Below are 21,378 nucleotides of genomic sequence, written 5' to 3'. Positions count from 1 at the left end.
CTTGCTTGAGGTCACACCTCTAATATGTGGCATAGCCTGAATTCAAATACAGATCTGCCTTACCCAAACCCACACTACAGGCTCTTCACTCTGCTAACCTGGAAAAAAAGGAAAAGAAAATGAAGAAAAATGACAATGGATAAATATAAACTATTTCATTGAAATGCCTGAAGATATCAATAATGTGTCTCCAAACTTTCTCCCACCCCCAATATCACTGAAAAGCTCAGGAAAAATAACTATATTTAAGGTGAAAATTAGGCCACCTTTACTTCCCCTTCAATCATCCACATTTGCCTTTTTTCTTTTCCAAGAAGCCATTGTGGTGCCACAATGTTGTGATATTTGCCTTATGTTTAGAATCTTGAGTTTTCAAAACTCAATTTCCTAAAATATCAAATTAATTGTAGTCTTATTCTGCCTCTTGGGGGTATTCTTTGGTGCAAGAACACCCCCTCCCCAGCCTCTAGCTAGTTAAGCTGCACAGGAAACTAGTAATCAGCCCACAGCCCTATGCTGCTAGCTGAGTTCCTGTCTGATCATATTGCTCTCTGACCCTCCTTGCAAGTGTAGGGAAGTTGGGCCTGGGGGCAGAGAATTAACCAGGATACAGGCCAAAGGCGGTTGGATTTGGATCCCAAGGACTGGAGGCTAAGATGGAGAATTACCCAAAGCAACCAGCAGTAGAAAGAGGCAGAAGTACCAGCGCAAGTCCTTAATGAGTATTGAGAATCATGCTAGGGAAACCAGTACAGTCACTACACCCCCACCAGCAGAAGTGGGGTGGAAAATGGGAGACAATGGGAGACAGTGACAGGATCAGGATGAAAACAAGGTTGGAAGCATGTTGAGAAGGCCCCCGAGTGCTGAGTGGTCCTTATCTTAGCTTGGTATTCCAAGTGCTCCCACTTCCTTCCCGGCCTCCTCTCTCACCATCTTCTCCCCACCTAACGACATGAACACAGAAAGTTCTTCCATACCTCTGAGGTTTCCCATAGGCTGTTCCCTCAGCCTGGAATACCTTTCTTCTATGCCTTGGCCCAGAGAAGCCAATTCATCTTTCAAGGTTCTACTTAAAAGCCACCTCCTCTGTGAAGCATTCCTCATCCTCCCCAACTTAAAATTAGTCACTGCATCCTCTGCATTATCATCAACTTTACTTGTATCCTTCATAGCACATAAATTCTATGTTATATTGTAGTTATTTGTGAACATGTCTGCATCTCTCACTAATGTGTAAGCTCTATGAGGGCAGTTTTGTTTCTTCCTTATACCTAGTTCCTCGAGGACAGGGATTTTTAATTTTTGTGTATCTTTGTGTCCCCAGGGCCTAGCAAAGGAGCTGGCACAAAGTGAGGCTCTTCCTAAGTGATTATTGAATGAATGAATGAATGAATGATGAATGAGGAGTTAATGAATGAATGCTGGAGACACACCATAGCATGTAAAACACTAAAACAGCAGGCAAGGCAAAAAAAACAAAACAAATCCCAAAAAACCATTTTATCTGCACACCATCTTTTTCCCAAAAGGACTTGACATGGCTTGAAAGTCATGTATATTTAGATTAGGACAAATATAAAATAAGGACATTGCTGAAGAGGACAGCCAGCGAGTGATTTTTATTGTAGCAACAAGTCTCTAGGTTTAAAGCAGTAAGAAATAAAACTCCATCTTCAAAAATCCCATTTTCTGCTTTTTCACTCTTGACAGGTGCACACAACTTTTAGCAAAACAGTAATATTCTTGGAAGAGCTTGAATACACGGGATAGTAACACACATGTCCTTTCTCATTAATTTTTTGTTATTCGTTTCTCAGCACTAACTGGTAAAGTACATAGGTGAGAAAACAAATGTCAAGGAGAGATGAAGAAGAGAAGTGTCAAAAAAATAAAAAAATAAAGATTCTAGGTAAAAGATGAAGTAAGCTTTGCCCACTGGGATATGCTGTTGAGTCAGCTGTCCTTAAATCTAACAGCCAACGACTTCTAAAGAAGATTTGAAGAGGCTTACTGTAAGAGAGAGAGAGACAAAGACAGAGAGAGACAGAGACAGAGATAGAGAGACTGGGAGAGAACATATTCCCAGGTAAGCTAAAGGAAAGATAAGGAGGAAAAATCAGCAACTCCATCAGGAAAGGAGGGACAGGAATAGACTAGGAACTGAAGATAGAAAGTTACTGCACCTGAATGTTGAAATTGTTCTGGCCTCTCTGGCAATCAAGGAAATAATTCATGAGGCCCCAGGAGTAAGTCATCAACTCTGAGCTGTCTCTCCAGGAGCGAGGATGGCTCTGTTTGAAACCCTCCCCACTCTCTTGGCCAGTGCCCTTGGTGAGTTGTGACCCACACTGGCAGGCTTGGCTGTAACCTTGAGAAGGGGGGAAGCTGAGGGGCCCACAAGGTTCTGAACACGTGGAATTGTTAGCTCTGGGCTCCTACCCACTGAACTGCCCAGCCATGGACTTTGACAAGTGATAGGTAAGAAATCTTCCTCCAAAGAACCATATTTTTAAAGTAAAGATTAACACTTAAAATATGAACATTTAGATTTACTTACCTTGACTTCCTTTCTAAGAGAAAGCCGTTGAAGATTACAGTGATGGTTTATTTAACTCCTCAATTTGGAAAAGCTTTTCAGAACATAGGAAAATAATAACTAAAATTTTCTATCTGTTAATTAACTTTTCCCATTGCCAACAGCTTAAACCCAGTCCCCTCCTCCCCAGAAGACAAGTTACAGCTAAGGCTTAAACATTCATCTCTCCCTCCTAATTGCTGTGTAGGAGTAATTCTGTGATTCTGGAAGGAAACTTCAGTGAATAAATGAACGACTCTCTCATTGCTATTTGGAAGTTATAAAAATTACAAGACATCATTCCATTATATTCTCTCATTTCCTTGTCATTGGAAAAGGTTCCAACCTTTCATCATATTAAAAAGCAATTATCAAAATGTTTTATTCCATAATAAGTTTGACTACTAGGAGGGAAAGTATTCAGAAATCAAAATAAGGGGGTTCTTTTTAGCATATAAACAGGTGAGTCAACCTTCCAAATCTGAAAAAAAATGAAAGATTACCTTTAAAAGCAACTTTTTGGAATTTGGTGTCTTTGGTGTTTCTGTACAGACTAATTCCTGTGAAACCACTGTGATTGCATGAAAGATGTTATCTTCCTGCTGACTCTGCAAGCTGATGGACTTGAGTTTGGCACACACACAGTGGATTCGCCAAAGTCGCTGGGCTTTTCAGAGAGAATTTGTAGAGCACACTCCTGTGGAGTCAGCTGGTCGACTAGTAGTACGCTCTGAAGTCGCCACATGCAGGTCACTCTGCTTCCGAGCTGGGGAGAATTACAAAGAGATTTAAAGGTATGCCACCTAACCCGTTCATAATAATCCTTAACATTTGTACAGAACCTTACAATTTACAAAGGGCTTTCCCCCCGGCTATCACTTTTGATCCTCACAATAACCAAGAGAAGCCGGTACAGCAGGTCTCAACAATCCTCATTTGATACATGATGAAACCAAGGCTCATAGGCTTTATGTGCCTTGCCTGACGTCATGAGGGGAGTAAAAAAGGAGCTGGGTCTGGAGCCCAAGTCCTGTGATGAAGAGTACGGTGCTCGGGCTTCCCTGGTGGCGCAGTGGTTGAGAGTCTGCCTGCCAATGCAGGGGACACGGGTTCGAGCCCTGGTCTGGGAAGATCCCACATGCCGCGGAGCAACTAGGCCCGTGAGCCACAACTACTGAGCCTGCGCGTCTGGAGCCTGTGCTCCGCAACAAGAGAGGCCGCGATAGTGAGAGGCCCGCGCACCGCGATGAAGAGTGGCCCCCGCTTGCCGCAACTAGAGAAAGCCCTCGCACAGAAACGAAGACCCAACACAGCCATAAATAATTAATTAATTAATTAATTAAAAAAAAAAAAAGAGTACGGTGCTCTTCTACATCCTGTTGTTTCTCACATCTCAACAAATGCAGGGGCACACATGAAAGTGACAGAACAAAATCAAATTGTATACAGAATCAGCAACCTGAGTGATAAGTCAGAAAGGAGCAAAAGATACAGGAGCGGGGTGGGCTGGGCTGTCACTCATGGCCGAGGCTGCTAGACCATAGGGCAGCTATGTGTGAATTAGAAAAAAGGTGCTCCCTTCTGATGGACGCAGTCCTGGAGGTGCACGGGGCTTACAGAGCCTTTGTGGTAAGTAGAAAAAAGGTGGGGGGAAGGTGCCCCTTCCTGCCAGCAGGTGTGGCCAGTGCCAGGGTGCAGAGCCTGGTAAGCATGGTTTAGCTTTCAACCCTCATTATCCTCCTCCGCTGGGTGCCTTGATGCTGGGCATTTCTACAAAGCCGTAGGGGGTGGTCCTAACTTAAGTAACTAGCAGGCCTAAGAATAGGGAAAGCTGGCTAGAGTCTTCGTTACTCAAAGTCTGGTCCTTGGACCAGCAGCATTGGTTTCACCTGGGAGCTTATTAGACATGTAGAATCTCGGGCACCACTTCCAGATCTCCTGACTGAGCATCTGCATTGTAATAAGATGTCTAACTGATTTGGGTACACATTTAAGTTGAGAAGCACCGGGCTACAAACAGGTGGGCCAGGAACGGGATTTCTGGGTGTTGGAGACAGGCGAATCATTGCTTATTCATAGACTGGCAAGCAGGTTGTCTGGCTGCAGAAGAGGTCTCGCAGAGTAAAGAAGAGCCCCCGCCCTTCAACAGATGGAGTTCTGCTTGGAACTCAGTGTGGCAGGAAGTTGAACTCTTCTTGTGTTACTTCATTCGGCGATGTTTGAGCCATCTCTGATGCATTAAGCTGTACACGTCTAAAGCTCATAATCCCTGTTCTCAGGGAGGTCACTGTCTTGAGATAAGAGAGAATATTCAATCCACTGCAACAGGCACCCCAGTGAAGAGGTAAACAAAGCGCTGGGGGAGCACCAAGGAGCAGCAAACCCCTCTGCCTGTGATATTTGAGTGCTGAGTTGAAGCACGAAGAATTGCTCGCACAGAGAGGAGAATGGAGTCTCTCCAGGCAGAGATGTCTATCTCCCGCACTGAACTGTGGACCTTTTGTGGGGGTCTGATTTACTTTTTTTTTTTAAATAAATTTATTTATTTTTTTTGGCTGTGTTGGGTCTTCATTGCTGCACGCGGGCTTTCTCTAGTTGCGGCGAGCAGGGGCTACTCTTTGTTGCGGTGCGCGGGCTTCTCATTGCAGTGGCTTCTCTTGCTGCAGAGCACAGGCTCTAGGCACGCAGGCTTCAGTAGTTGTGGCACGTGGGCTAAGTAGTTGTGGCTCGTGGGCTCTACAGCTCAGGCTCAGCAGTTATGGTGCACGGGCTTAGTTGCTCCGCAGCATGTGGGATCTTCCCGGACCTGGTCTTGAACCCCTGCGCTGGCAGGTGGATTCTTAACCACTGCGCCACCAGGGAAGTCCCCTGATTTACTTTATATCTTCCTCCCCTTCCCTTACTTCAGGGCCTAGCACAGTGGCCAGTGCACAACTGTTAATGAATGCTTGTTAAGTGATGAACCAATAGACAGACTGGATAAATAAGCGAATGGCTTTGGAAAGAGGAATCATGTAGACTAACATGGGAGGTGGAGAGACCTTATAATTGCTCAGGAATGACGTGGTTAAGATCTGCATTTAGGCTATGGCTGGAGAAATGAAGGAAAGATCTAAGAAATACTGTACTATGCTAGGATTTCTTGTCTGAAAGAAAAATGTAGCAATAAGACAGAGATATTCTTAAAATACACCTCTGTTAAATGTGAATACTCCTTTACAATGAGCTGAGCGAACTGCAATGAGATCCGTTCTCTCCAAATGGGTTGAGTGGAGGGCACTGGGGAAAGGCCACTACCAGGAATTAGGCCTACATTTTCCAGCTTACTGTGGGGTTCCATTTTGCTTTGGATGAGTGAATGGGCATTTTCCTTTTACAGATCTTCACTGCACAGAATAAGGTAGGAGTCCCCTGAATGATATCTGGTCACTAGTTGATCTTTTCTAATCTGCATAATACTTCCAGAGCGGGGCAAAGGGAGGGGGTCACAGACCAGCCAGGGACCCAAAGGGCCCTGTTAATACAACAAAGCACATTGCAGCCCATCAGCCCCAGAGCTTTCTTACACTGAATACTCAGTAATGCAGCATAATTGGCTTGGAGCCTGCATATACTGTAGGTTGAACACAGATGGCATTTTCTACAATATAAGAAATACATTTGAGAAATATAAGTAAGTTAGGCTCTGCTCCTTAGTGGAAGACATTATTGGACTTTCAGGGAAGGCTATGCAGTTCCAGGTGGTTGAAGCCAGTAGAGTTGGTGGGGGAGGAAAGACTTCATATAAAAGATGCAGAGACACTGAATCAAGTTCGTGGTACCTGGAGAAGAAGAGGGAAGTAAGGACTCCAGAGGCATTTCAGAACTGGGGAACAAATTGAACGTGGGTGGCCAGACATTGGAGAGACTTGAGAATGACGCCCAGATTTCTCATTTGGGCAGATGGGATTAAGTTAATGAGTTGGGGCATGAACATGTTGACTTTGAGGTTTCTAGGAGTCATTTAGGTGCAGATGTCCAATAAGAGTTGGAAATATAGGGCTGGAGTTCAGTAGAGAGGGTTAGGCTAGAGATACAGACATGAAATTTACAAGCATATTATTGCTAACAAAAGCCAGAAGAGTGAATTCTCTCTCCCAGGGAGAATACACAAAGCAAGAAGAGGAGAGGACTGAGGAGAGAACCTGGGGAAAAGCCAACAGGAGCCAGGACAGAATGGTGTCAAGGAAGCTGAGGCAGGACAAAGTTTCAGCATGGAGGGGTGTCAATAGTTTGGAATGCTACCAGAGGTTGAAAAGGATAAGGGCTGAGAGGAAATCATCAGATAAGTTAATTAGTAGGTCCTTGGTGATCTTTGCCCAAGCAGTTTCAGTAGTGCAGGGGAGGAAGAAGGTAGGTTGCTGGAGAGGAAGAAGGACTGAAAAATGAGAAACTGGGGATTGTGAGGGGGTTGGTGCTGGAAGAAAGCAGGATAGGGTGCTTGCTTGTGGGGGAGACAGATTCTGGGGAAGGAATTTTAGTATGCCAGAGGTTTGGGCATTGTGAGCAGAGGACAGATTTGGGTCATGGAGGAGAGGGAATTGATGGAGGTAGATCCCTGAGGAGGTGATGGAAGTGTGTTTCTAAGAAAGAAAGAACTTTTCTTGGAAACAGAAAGGAATTAACAAGTAAACAAACATGATAGAATGTGATGTTTTGGAGAACATCTTCACCATTAATAGAAATATTAGTGCCTGGAAAATTAACAAAGAGGAAAGATGCAATCAGCCTTGGCTGTGTAACAGAATAACTAATTCGAATCACTCATGCTAATAGCTCACCACTTATGCCTAATTAACATACGGCACGCTAACTATTGTGTATACCACTATATATTCAATACTTGTCAGCTTAACTTCGTTTTAAGTTTTATTTTATTTCACAGATAAACTCTCTTCAGGTCTGCTCAGGCTTCACAACTTGTAGCTTATGTAATATCGTTTGTTCACCATCTTAAAAAGATTTTAGAAGGTGTATTGGCTTGGACAGGAGAAAATTCTCAGATGTCAATTTACTTCTGTGACATTTAACTTGGCAATTAGGGGCTGAGAGAGGAAAAAAAGAATGTATATACAGGAAAAAAGGAAGCCAACTTTACGGCCTTGTCACACTTAAGAGATATGCTCACTAATGGAGATGCTTGTCCCATTTTGAGAGAAGATTGTGGTTTTGAAAGAAGCTTTTTTTCCTAGGCCTCTGGTAGTTACATATAATTACTACATTCTAGGGAACACAGATGTGATGAAAACTCAGCTGATGTGTTCTTTGGAGGTCATCTTGTGAGATGTGGTTTGATGTGCACTACAGCAAAACTTATTCTGAGATTTTTTTGTTCCCTCATACAATGACTCATCTGTTGGCCTAGGACACTAAAATCTGTATTATTTAAAAAGGAGTATGCTTTTAATTCTATTTTAATGTTATAATGTTTAATGGATAATCACTATTAAAATAAAAACTACCTTTTATTGAGTGCCAATTATGTGATAGACATATTACATGTACTATCTCAGTACTCAAAAAATTTGCATTGAATCTTCTTTAATTTTGTCATTAATGTTGAGAGATAGACAAAGCTATCAATCTCTTTTTACAGAGGAGGGGGCTAAGGCATCATCTGCCATCTACCACCCATTTATTTGTTCCCACTCACAGCAAACACCATTAAAGAGTTGTCTCCGCTCCCTGTCTCCAATTTTTCCTTAGAGCTACTCCAATCAGGATCTCGCCTCCACCATTTATAACACCTGCTCCAGTGAAGTCGCCAATAACCTTCACATTCCCAATCCATGGGTCAGTTCTCAGTCACGGTCATCCTTGACCCATCAGCAGCACTGAAGACAGTGGATCACTCCCTCCTCCATGCACTTCCTTCCTTAGCTTTCAGGACACCTCGCTGTCTTGCTTTTCCTCCAACTTCACAGATCACTCCTTAGTCTCCCTTGCTGGTTGTGTCCTATCTCTGACTTCTTGATGCTGTGGGGCCTCAGGACTCAGTCCTTGGAGCTCTTCTCTAGTTGCACTCCTTCCTCAGGTGGTCTCATCTAGTCTCATGGCCATCTCTATACCCACGACTCCCAAATTTGTACCTCTAGCCCAGACTTATCCCTTGAACTTCAGGCTTGCGTTCCTACTCAACATCATCTCCACTAGGATTTCTTTTTTTTTTTTAATTAATTAATTTATTTTTGGCTGCATTGGGTCTTCATTGCTGCGCGCGGGCTTTACTCTAGTTGCGGCGAGCGGGGGCTACTCTTTGTTGCGGTGCGCGGGCTTCTCATTGTGGTGACTTCTCTTGTTGCGGAGCACAGGCTCTAGGCGCACGGGCTCAGTAGTTGTGGCGCACGGGCTTAGTTGCTCCACGGCATGTGGCATCTTCCCGGACCAGGGCTCGAACCCGTGTCCCCTGCATTGGCAGGCGGATTCTTAACCACTGTGCCACCAGGGAAATCCTCCACTACCATTTCTAATAGACATCTCAACGTGTCCAAAACACTGTTTCTGATCTTTCTCCACAATAAACAAGTAAGAAAGAAGGAAAACCTGTTCCAAACTCTGCCTTTCATCAGATGTGGGCAGTAACTATACCTTTCATCAGTTGGAGGCAGGATTTCCATCCTTCTGGTTGTTCAGGCCAAAAACCTTGGAGTCATTCTTGATATCTTATTTTTCTCAATCACCATACCCAATCTGTCATGAAATCATGATGGATCCACCTTCAAAATATATCCAGAATTCAAGCATTCCTCACCCCCTCCACTGCCACCTCCCTGTTCCTTGGTCTTGCCAGAAATACCTCTGCCCACCACTGGTAGCCATATGGCTAATTTCCTTTCCTCTTTGCCCATCTGTCACCTCTCAATAAGACCTACCCCGACCACCCTATTTAATACTGCAACCTGCACCCTCTCCCCACCAACCCAATACCCAAGTACACTTCTCAACTTTTTATTTAGTCCATGACATTTTCTACCTTCTAACTTATTTATTATGTTACTTGTTTGTTGTCTATCATCTCCCCCTTATTAAAATGTCAGCTCATGAGGGCAGGGATTTTCATCTGTTTTATTTGCTACTGTACCCCCAAGCACCTAGAACAGAACCTTGCCTATAATAGGCCCATGAATTTTTGTTGGATTGTATTAAACAGCTTAAGTATCTTGCCAAGGGTTGGTGCCACTGTGACAGGTCTAGCATTTAAACCCTGGCCTCTCTGATACTAATAATGACTCCATTCTGCTGCCTTCCATTACAGCCTGTGGCAGTGGGGCTCAGCAGGTGTGCCCTGAACCCCTCTGGTGAGTCAAGAGAGTGATGTACTTTTACTATGACCAAACATGCAAAATGTTATGATGATGACTGTCATAAAGAATACTGTGTTGAGTAGACCATGCAATATAGAATAGACTGGAGTTCAACCTGCAAGGGGGGAAGAGGCATAGGGCAACATCAAACAACATCAAATGGATGTCACAGAACAATATCACTCCAGATGTCCAGAAAGACTGCATGTTCACATGCCTCATGGGTATATAAGTGAGGGTGGTCAGTGTAGGGAACTGTTCTAGTCAAACCGTGACACAGGGTTGAAGTGTGCTGATAAACACATAGATTAATGTCGCCATGCTATCCCAGGCCCTGTGAGACATTGTAGCAGTGAAGTAGGGACTACATTATTATTATTAGCGCCTTGTTTAGTAAACTTTCAAAAGCCCTTCAAGCTACCTATCATATCTCAATAAAAGTTTTTAAAAAGTGTGTCATAAATATTACTCAGCCATAAAAAGAAATGAAATGGAGGTATTTGTAATGAGGTGGATGGAGTTAGAGTCTGTCATACAGAGTGAAGTAAGTCAGAAAGAGAAAAACAAATACAGTATGCTAACACATATATATGGAATCTAAGGGAAAAAAAAAAGGCCATGAAGAACCTAGTGGCAAGACGGGAATAAAGACACAGACCTACTAGAGAATGGACTTGACGATATGGGGAGGGGGAGGGGTGAGATGTGACAGGGTGAGAGAGTGTCATGGACATATATACACTACCAAATGTAAAATAGATAGCTAGTGGGAAGCAGCCGCATAGCACAGGGAGATCAGCTCGGTGCTTTGTGACCACCTAGAGGGGTGGGATGGGGAGGGTGGGAGGGAGGGAGATGCAAGAGGGAAGAGATATGGGAACATATGTATATGTATAACTGATTCACTTTGTTATAAAGCAGAAACTAACACACCATTGTAAAGCAATTATACTTCAATAAAGATGTTTAAAAAAAAAGTGTGTCATAGACTTTTTTAAAAATTGTTGAGAACCCTTGCAATTGGGATAAGTTTCACTGGTTTTAACCACTCTTCCCCTGTGTAAGCAAAGCAGGGCAGTACACCTTTTTCCTGCTTTTATTTTTAGATTAAAAAAAATAAACAGAAACCATAGGATGAAGTTGAATTCATTTAAGAGGCCAACAACAACAAAACAAGTGAGAATTCTCTCGAGTGGATATGCAGGGTTCAGGGGAAGGAGTACAGGGCTTGGGAGATCTGAGTCTAGTCTAAGTTTTGCAACTGAGAGTGTGACTTTGGCCAAGTCATTTCCCTTCTCAGAGCCTCAGTTTCTTCCTCGATAAAAATAAGTGGTGAGGTGAGGGGCAGCCCTAGATGACCTGCACGCTCTCCCCAGCTCTGATCCTGTGTGAGTCCATTATTCTGGGTTGGAGATAAAGGTGTTGCTTGAAACAAAGTCTTCAAGAGATTAGGAAGTGTTTGGATTTATTTGTTTATCTCTGTATTTAGTTAGTGCCTTAGGTGCAGAAGGTTGAGTTAATCAAACACAGAATTTATTTATTCCCGGCCATCCCAGCATGTCATTCACACTCTCCTCCCTCATTGGCCACCATTCTCTTCTGGTTAATTACTATATTTTTGTTTGTATGTATTCTTATAAAATGCATATTATCATTTTCAATGAATGTCTTTAATTTCTGTAAATGGTATTACAGTAAATATTATTCTGTTTCTTGCTATTTTTCTTTACCCAGCATTGTTTTCAAAATCTATACATGTTGTTCTATCTACATCTAATCCCTTGCTTCTAATTGCTGGAAACGACTCCCAAACGTGTGTCCACCACATTTTGCCGCTCCAACTTCCTGTCACCATAAGTAATGCTGCAATAAGAAACATTCCAATTTAGAAAAGTATTGCTGGTGAGGGTGCGAATAGTAAAGGCAGCTGCTTCTGGGCTGTGACTAGAGAGATAAGGCGCTACTGTCAGGTGTCCTTTTCTCCAACATGCTATAGAGCCTCGGGTGATGGAATCCAATCCACATGCTTCCACTGGGGATGTAATCACGATCTGGGCTCTTCTAGTGCCAAGTAATTATGTTAGTAGGTTTCCTTCACTGAATCGACTAGTTGTTTGAATCAAGAAACCCAGTTGATCAGAGATCTTGACATTGTGTAGACCCTCCACCTCTACCCTCACCCCCAGGAGATGAACTCACACCATCCCCCCTGATTATGACCTCAAGTGGAGCTTGAAGGAGGCCTACAAATTCTTCTGTTTCCTCACTCAACGCTTCCTCCTGTTCTCCATAGCAGCTATTTTAAACCTTCTCCATCTTATCACTTCTCCCCTCACTCTCAGCAGGTAACATCACCTCCTACTTCAGAGAGAAAATAGAAGCTATCAGATGAGAACTACCTTAAATTCCTATTACCAAATCTATAAATTTGCCTGCATCCACTCCCACCGTTTCCTCCTTCCTTCCTATTGCAATGGAGTGCCTCACCTTCTGTCTAGGAGGTATCTTTCCATCTGGGCTATGGATCCCATCCCCTCCTTCCTTGCTCGGTTGGCTAAATTGTACCCTCTCCCCCTCAGTATTTCAATCTCTATACTTCAACTAGCTATTGATACTTCCCATCACCATGTAAATGTGTTCAAGTCTTTCTGATTTTAATACTATATTTAAAAAAAATCTGTCTCAACCTCAGTCCTTTCCAGTGACCCCCATCTCCACCACCACCTCCTGCAACGTAGCAACTAAGTTTATTGAGAGAACTATATTTTTGAACAATCAATGTAGGTTTAGAACCCGCCCACTGGCCTCATCCTTCCTAACTATGGATGGGTCTTTCACCAAAATGGCTGCCAGCAACTTACCACACTGATCGCAGACTCAAGTAACTGAAAAAGCACCTCAGAGCAGCTTCCCATGAGACCATTCTCTAAGAATTAGTGAAATGTTTACAAGAAACAATAATAACAGCTAGTGAGGAGGGGGGGGGGTAGTGGCAATTGTTTCAATAGTTTGACTCCCATGAAAAAATTCTATATTAAAAAAAAAGTTTCCTTAAGCGTGAAAGAGCTACATTTGCCCCCCTACACACTCAACCTCCTGATCTCACTAGAGTTTCCTTGTCACTAAATCCTGAAGAGATATTTCTCCCCTTTTCATATTTCCATTCTCCCCAGCATATTGTCACTACTTTGTCTGTTGTGAACCTCTCCCTTCTTGGCTTGCATGACACCTCATACTTTCGGTTTCCTTCCTACCTCTCTAGCCATTCCTTCAAGATGGCTTTTGCAGCTGATCCACTTCTGTCGGCCCCTTGGTGCTCCTCATGTCTGGGCCTCCTTGCTTCCATTATTCCTCTGTATACTATCCCTCAATAATCACACTGATTCCTACAGTGGCTTAGACTGCCATCCATACCCCCCAAATCTCTATCTCCATCCCTAACTGCTCCCCTCTGATCCAGACCTACCTATCCAACTCCTTTCTAAACATCTACACCTGAATGTCCTGCAGGCATCTCAAAACCAGATGTCCAAGACTGAATTTGTCATCTTTCTCAACAAGCTCCCTTTGATTACTTCTACTGTTACTATCTCAGTGAGTAAATGATATCAGCCAAGACAGGGAAACTCAAAGCACTACACATATTTGATCATTACTAAAATTTTATTTTTTTATTACTAACATTTTAAATTACAAAAAGCATATCGGCTTTAATTTTATAAAAATTAAAACAATCCATAAGTATATAAAATAAAAAGTGAAAGTCCCCACCCATCACTCTCCCCAGAGGTAAACCACTGTTAACAAGAGGGTGTGTATCCTTACAAACTTTCTGTGGGCTACATATATACGGATATGCATACACACAAAGTTTTATTTTTACACATATTTTATCATACTATATGTACTATTTTGCAATTTGCTTTTTAGCATAAATTATATTGTGGATATCTTTACGTTATTAATCATATTGATGTAACTTATTCTTTTTATTAGCTGCATATTATCTCATATTATATATAGCCCACATTTATTTAACCATTATGATATTGTTGGGCTTTAGTTTATTTCCATTTTTCACTGTTCCAGGGTTGCTGTAAAGAATTTTGCCCATTCATCTTTGTATATCTATGCTAGGATAAAATGCTAGAAATTGGATTTCTGGGGATAATTACATGTACATTTAAGTTTGGGTGGATACTGCTAAAGTACCCTCCAAAAAGTTTTTCCCTTCTACTTTTCAGTTGAGAGACAGCATACATAAAGTGGATAAAATGCTTTATTTTAAGTGTGCAGCTGGATGAACTTTTATATGTGTATATTCCTTTGTAACCAACATCTAGATCAAGATATATACCATTTCCAGCACCCCAGAAATTTCCCTCTTGCACCTTCCCAGTATATACCCTTCCCTCAGAGATAACCACTATCCTGAGTTCTATAATCATCAATTATTTTTGCCTGTTCATGTAAATGAAATCATACTGTATATAATCTTTTATGTCTGGTTTATTTGACTCAATATATATTTTACATTTACCCATGTTGTTCTGTGTATCCATAGTTCATTCTTTTTTCAGTGTCATGTAGTATTACTCTGTGTGAGCCTCCCACAATTTGTTTGCTCCCACTGCTGATGAGTATTTGGGTTGTTTCCATGTTTTTGGCTGTTATGAATACCAAGCGGCTATGAACATTTGTGTACAAGTCTTTTTGTGGACATATGTTTGCATTTTTCTAAGGCGTATACCTAGGAGTGGAATTGCTGGGTCATAGAGTTGTTTAATTTTTTATTAGAAACTACGAAACAGTTCTCCAAAGAGGCTGTATCTATTTGTCCTCCCACCAGTTGTATAAATTGAAACCTCCAGTAATAGTGTATGACAGGGGCTTCCCCGGTGGCGCAGTGGTTGAGAGTCTGCCTGCTAATGCAGGGGACACGGGTTCGAGCCCTGGTCTGGGAAGATCCCACATGCCACGGAGCAACTAGGTCTGTGAGCCACAACTACTGAGCCTGTGCATCTGGAGCCTGTGCTCCTCAACAAGAGAGGCCGCGGTAGTGAGAGGCCCGCGCACCACGATGAAGAGTGGCCCCTGCTTGCCACAAGTAGAGAAAGCCCTTGCACAGAAACGAAGACCCAACACAGCCATAAATAAATAAATTTAAAAAAAAATATGCAAACCTTTAAAAAAAAAGTGTATGACATATGACAGTATCACACACAGTATTGTTATTGGACATTTGGTTTCCTGTCTCCCCAGTCAACTGTACGAATTGTATCTGTCTTATTCAGCACTTCAACATAGTGGATTCTCAATAAGTATTTGAGGAATTAGATGTATAATTAAGTGACTTCTGTATATTATGCCTGAGGGTCTCTACCACACAGTTTGAAGGGTGAACATATGTTACTGCGGACAATTTGTTCCTGGTGTGGATGTTTTATTACCCCAAGGACAGTCCCAGTTTGTTATGGGTAGCACGGTGGCTTGTATATCACTGCATCCTCTATGGTGTTTGGCATAGGGCTGGGCCCAGAGGAAGCACCTGTAATGACCAGCATGCTGTACTTGGTCAGATAAACAGCTTAAAAGAATGTCAGACCTCCCTGAAACCTTTACTTGCTCACATTTCTGGACTCAGTCAAAAGGAAGCAGTCACTAGCTGTATGGCCACTGGCCCCAATGCTAGGAAATGGTCTCCCAACCTCAAGTCCACAAACCTATTTCTTTTTGGGGGGACATGTACAAGACTATTTATTGCAGCATTCTTTTGAAATAGCAAACATTTGGAAACCATCATTAGGAAACCTGTTTAAAAAGTTATGGTATAGCCATACAATGGAATACCATGCAGTCTTAAAAGAAAAAACCCTTTATGTTCTGACATATTGCTAAATGTAAAACAACAACAACAGTATCAAAAAAGTCAAGGTGCAGAGGAGTAGGTCTATTACACAACCATTTTGAGGTTAATAAAGGATGGGAAGAAGGACTGGGAGAATATGTTTTGGGTGGAAAACAGCTAGAGGACAATCCAGCTCACTGTCAGCCTTCACAACCTGATTTTTTAGGTCCACCAACTGGGGAAGTCTGATCCACTATAAAGTATACCCCTCTGTCTCTACCCCTGAAAGGGCCAGTGTCTGAAGATTTGATGGAGGTTGTTACACTAGGTCTTTATTCTTCCCCTATAATTGCTCTAAAGTTTTCCATTCCTCTGGGAATTGGTGGGCTGAGGATTTATTTTTTAATCTTTTTTGCATGAACTAGGCCTTCATCAAAATTCAATGCAACCCAGATTCATTTCCATTTCTAGTCCCATTGCTGCCCAAAACCAGCTAAGCATGATGGAGGAGCTGGCTAACATTTTGAAGGTGAAAACTATCTACCTATCTATCTGTCTATCTATCTATCTAACTATCTAACCATCTATCTAGTACATCCCCTGATTTGAGCGCCTTCCCCCTATTAATGTAGCACATGCTTCAGGCTTGCCTCCTCTCCCATCTAAGTGATAGGAGGTGTGAGCAAAAACCTTCCACCTGTTTCTATGATGAATACTAGGTTCACATAAGTAAATCTTGAAAACTTGGGAATTTGCCAGTCCCAACTTTTTGTTTAATTTACATAATCATTTGCATAAGACTGCATATGTTAAGGAAACATCTGTAGCTTTCTTATGCATTTAGATGAGATGAATTATTTTTTCAAGATTTGAAGTTACCACTTACTATTGATTTCTTTTGGGTCTTTTCTTAATACTCACACCAGAGTCCTCCAATGCAGGGCCCTGAATGCCATATGCCTCCCCCTTTTCTATGAATCTCACTTTGTGAGTATCATGCCAAGAGTATGGTAAGATGGGGAATGTAAGCAGATTTCCTTCTCCCACAGCTGAGCCCTCCCTATTCAGAGCTGAAGGGTCCTAGAAGTTGGGATCAAAATATATTTTCAGATATTTGGGGGAGCTCTTAGAAAGCTGTATGATGAAGCACCTTAACAAAAGAATGTAATCAGTTGTGAACTCCTCTGGTGAGAGATGACAACAGCATAGACAAATAACTACACTCATTTTCATATACTGATTTTCTTTAGAGTGAGGTCAACTTATGTATCCAAGATCTCTAAAGCTCACCTTTTCTAACAGCACTCTTCTCTATAATTCTGGGATGCTTATCTTGAACTCTTCAACTCTCTCAACATCCTGATATACCTTAGCCTTTAAAAAATAAGTGAATACATGATGAGGCATGAGACGTGAGGGAGAGACCTTCTCTTCTAAGCACTATTGTACACTTATTAAATAAGTATATTACCAAATTAGCCATTGATTCAACCAAAACACATTCAGTCCTATATTGTATGTAGTGGGCAAATGTGGATTTTTCTCCAACCTACTCATCCATTCCTAACAGCAGCCTAATTTCTTTTTGCAGAATGATTTCTCCCCCATTCTGGGTATTCTTGGTGGGATGGTAAACCCAAGCTCTTGTCCTGCTACTGTGAAAACCAAAGTGCTCCCTGAAGGACTCCCTTCTGCCACATCCCTCCTCTCACTACCCAGTACAGCACAAAAGTTAAGCTCAGCCTATCAGGAGCAGTCTCATGAGACTCTGAATCTTAAAGTAGTAACATAAGACTAGAAGAAATTAGTTTATTCTTCCCAGCAGTGGTGCTCTACCAAGAAGATTCCCTGCTAGGAGACTATCCGCTATGGTTCCTGATTTGTAGACCTCTGTCCTTTTTCAAGCCCTGTTCTTTAACCTCCCCATAAATTATTTAAGTTCCCCAAACCCTTTCAACAAAGTCCCTTCTCCTTGGGTAACCAGAACTGACAGTCAAGACTGTCAGTCAGAGACATTTGGCTTCTGTTGCTGGCAACCAAAGAACCTTGACTGAAATATTGTGTTAGGCACCAAGAGTACAGCAGTCAACAAGACAGACAAGGTTCCTACCTTCATGAAGCTTACATATTAGTGGAGAACATAGGTTTACTCAGCACTGAGATAAGAGACCCCAGATTAGGAAAAAGCAGCTGTTGCTTTCATACACTCATGTATTTTAGACCATTCATTCATGCATGCATGCAACAAATATTTATGGAGTGCCTAGGAGTCACCACACATTATAAGTATGAATCTAATTCATTTCATTTGTTTTGTGTAATCAACAGATGTATAACTAGATCCTTCCTCCATTGCTCCAAATCCTTTGTGTTCCCTAAATGCTTGAAGTTCAGGATGAGAAACACACCAATTAACCATAGGCCTGAATGTTGAGGATACAAACTTTACCTTCTCTTACTTACCCTTCCACCCCCCAAACTTCCCATATCCCTGGGGGTGGGGGGGGTGTAAGGGTCATCCCAGATGACTTGCCCTGGAGAGAGTTTAGTGCTCTTCAGTGTTTGCCAGTTTGCCCACAGGGTACCCAGAGCACAGCAGAGAATGAAAAGCCAGAGCCTGTGCCCTGAAGCTCCAAGGAGCTTTGTAATTATTTTTTCTCTTTTTAAAAAATTTCTATTGAAGTATAGTTGATGTAGGACTTTGTTAGTTTCAGGTGTACAACAGAGCGATCCAACAAATACATTATGAAATGATCACTGTGACACGTCAAGTAACTATCTGTCCCCATACAAAATTATTACAGTATTATTGACTATATTCCTTATACTGTATATTACATTGCTGTGACTTATTTATTCTATAACTGTAAGTTTGTGCCTCTTAATTCCCTTCACCTATTTCACCCCTCCACCCCCACCCCCTGCCAGGTCTGGTGACCATCAGTTTGTTCTCTGTATCTATGTCTGTTTCTATTTTGTTTCCTTTGTTTGTTTGTTTAGATTCCACATATAAGTGATATCATACAGCACTTGTCCTTCTCCGTCTGACTTATTTCACTAAGCATAATACCCTCTAGGTCCATCCACATTGCTGCAAATAGCAAAATTTCATTCTTTTTTATGCCTGAGTAGTAGTCCATTGTATATATATACCACATTTTCTTTATCCATTCATCTGTTGATGGACACTTAGGTTGCTTCCATAGTGGGTGGGAGTTAGAAAGGAAAAGGGGTTAAGTCGTACTATGCTTCACTGTGCTGGAAAATGTATAGTCCTCATCTCATTTAAGCCTCACTTCAACTCTATGATGAATGTACTGTTATTATTACTTCCCCAAGCCTCACATTTAGGAATCTCTGTCACACCTCTGCTAAGAGCTGGGATTTGAACTCAGCTCTGCTCTCTCCACAGCCCACTGCATCGTACACATTCATGAGAGTAATGGGGAACTAAATCTGTGGTATTGAAACCCAAGAATTTATCTTTCTTTCTCATTGGAAGGCTCCAATTGTCTTTATTTGTTTTCATTTATTTCTCTTTTTAAATGACAGCTGTCCTTTTTTAAAAAATTAATTATTAATTAATTATTTTTGGCTGCATTGGGTCTTCGTTGCTGTGCACTGGCTTTCTCTAGTTGCGACGAGCAGTGGCTTCTCTTATTGTGGAGCATGGGCTCTAGGCGTGCAGGCTTCAGTAGTTGTGGCTCGTGGGCTTAGTTGCTCCGCAGCATGTGCGATCTTCCTGGACCAGGGATCGAACCCGTGTCCCCTGCATTGGCAGGCGGATTCCCAACCACTGCACCACCAGGGAAGTTCTTGTTTTCATTTATGTCTTGAAGAGATAGTACACTCTCTCAGTACAAGATTCAAAAGTAAGCCTCCCTTCCTCCCTTGTTCCCAGATACCCAATTCCCCTTCCTGAAGACCACCACTGATACTCGTGGCTTGTGTATCCTTCCAGAATGTTCATCTCTTTACTTGTTTCTACTTAAGGACAAATGTGAGCAGCCTGCCTTGGCTGGGAAGCCTTGGTGACAGCATGTGGGACGGGATTAAGAAGGCCACCCCTCATGCTTAGCCACAGAGTGTAAGGCAGGCAAAGTTCATCCTCAGGGTCACTCCGTTGCCTTGGGATGAGTCTTCTCTCTTCCATCCCCTACTGTTCTGCTCACCTTGACCTTTGCTCCCTAGGAAGAACCACCAGCTTCAGACAGCTCCTGTTCTGTTCCCTTCCTCAGAACCCTGCCTCCTGTGCCCTCAGGGGCTGTCTTGGTTGAGAAGTTCATCCCCACTAAGAAACTGATGGGTGTCTGTGGATTGATGAGCCACTGTTTTCACAAAACATGTTGACATTTTAACAAGAGGCTTCAATCAAAAGAGTAACTTTAGTAAAGGGGATTTCAGGTGCTTTGTCATGACAAGCCAACAGGATAGCATCTTTTTTCCCCAAAAGGTATGACCTTGTGACTTTTCTTATCTACTGCCTGCGTGGGTGTCAGGCCAACTGGGTACCTGGAAACTTCTGCCACCTGAAATTGTTTGACTCTCAGCACTGTAAAGACCCTGATCACGATCTTTTTTTCTTTCAGGATGTAGACACAAGAGTTTCCGAAACAAAATCTCCAACGCTGTAGACAGCTCTCCCCTAACATAACTATAGGCTCATACCTTCGCTACAAAAAAAGTAAGAAACAACTATTACAATGAATAGGAGAATTATTCTGTCTTTAATATTCACTAAATGCTATCTCATTCTGCCCCTTCCAAAATAATATTTAGAATACAAAGTTGGAGCAGATGCTTTCACAAAATCAACATTTTCCCCAATCTGGGGGTAGGGGAAGGTGGGTATCTCTGCTGGGATTTATTGAAGAAATCTTTGTTTGTGAATGGAATTCATTTTGATTTCCACAGGTAATATTCTTCTCACACAATTAGGCACAGCTTCACAACTCAAAGGAGAGAAACAGTTGGGATCTTCGTCAAAGTTGTCTGCATTAAAGAAAAAAAGAGCATTTTCAGCTGTGGCATTAGGGACTTTGCACATAGTAGAATCATAAGACATGTTTATCAAATGAAGGAATAAATAGAAGAATTAGAAAGGAAGTAAAAGTTGTGGTGCTTTCCTGGGATAGTTTAATCTAAATTGGGGGTGAATTAATTCATCCTGACAGCACTGTTAAGCAATTACAAGTGCATCTGTTCTTCCTGCCTTGTGAATAGCAGGCTATATTATTCACAGTAACCTTAACCTAGGGGAGGTTAGTCATGGACAAACCTTGGAGGCCTTCAGGAAGAGACAACATAAAATGATAACACACCTATCTGTATCCCCTATGAATTTGATATTCTTGCTCTTAAGGTTCAGTTGTTTCTCAAGTTTGAGAGTCCCTAGTGGTACAGAGGGCGCAAGTTTTCACTCGGTGCTAATGGAATCAAGTTTCTGGCTGCCATATGTCTGATGGCAGCATCCAGATTGCAGTCGTAGAACCTGTGGCCCAAGAGGCTGAACTACCTGCCCCACTGGCTGAGTTACTGTCATAACTGATGAGCATCTCAGTGCTGGCTGCAGGCCCCTGGGCTCTCCAGGTCTATAGCTTGGTCCAACG

General features: G+C 42.2%; 1 protein-coding gene across 1 annotated transcript in view; it reads right to left on the bottom strand.

Annotated features, from left to right (window-relative positions):
- Positions 1-10,899: 10,899 nt before the first annotated feature.
- ADGRG4 (adhesion G protein-coupled receptor G4) overlaps positions 10,900-21,378 on the bottom strand; it is a 102,341-nt gene continuing 91,862 nt past the window's right edge. Inside the window, 1 exon segment of the mRNA XM_082376229.1 lies at positions 10,900-20,761. Coding sequence (XP_082232355.1) covers positions 20,634-20,761 — 128 coding nt within the window. The 3' untranslated portion in view covers positions 10,900-20,633.

Source organism: Balaenoptera borealis (assembly GCF_965194805.1).
Source record: "Balaenoptera borealis genome assembly, chromosome: X".
In the NCBI taxonomy this organism is placed as follows: domain Eukaryota; kingdom Metazoa; phylum Chordata; class Mammalia; order Artiodactyla; family Balaenopteridae; genus Balaenoptera; species Balaenoptera borealis.
This window is presented reverse-complemented; position numbering and strand designations above follow the sequence as displayed.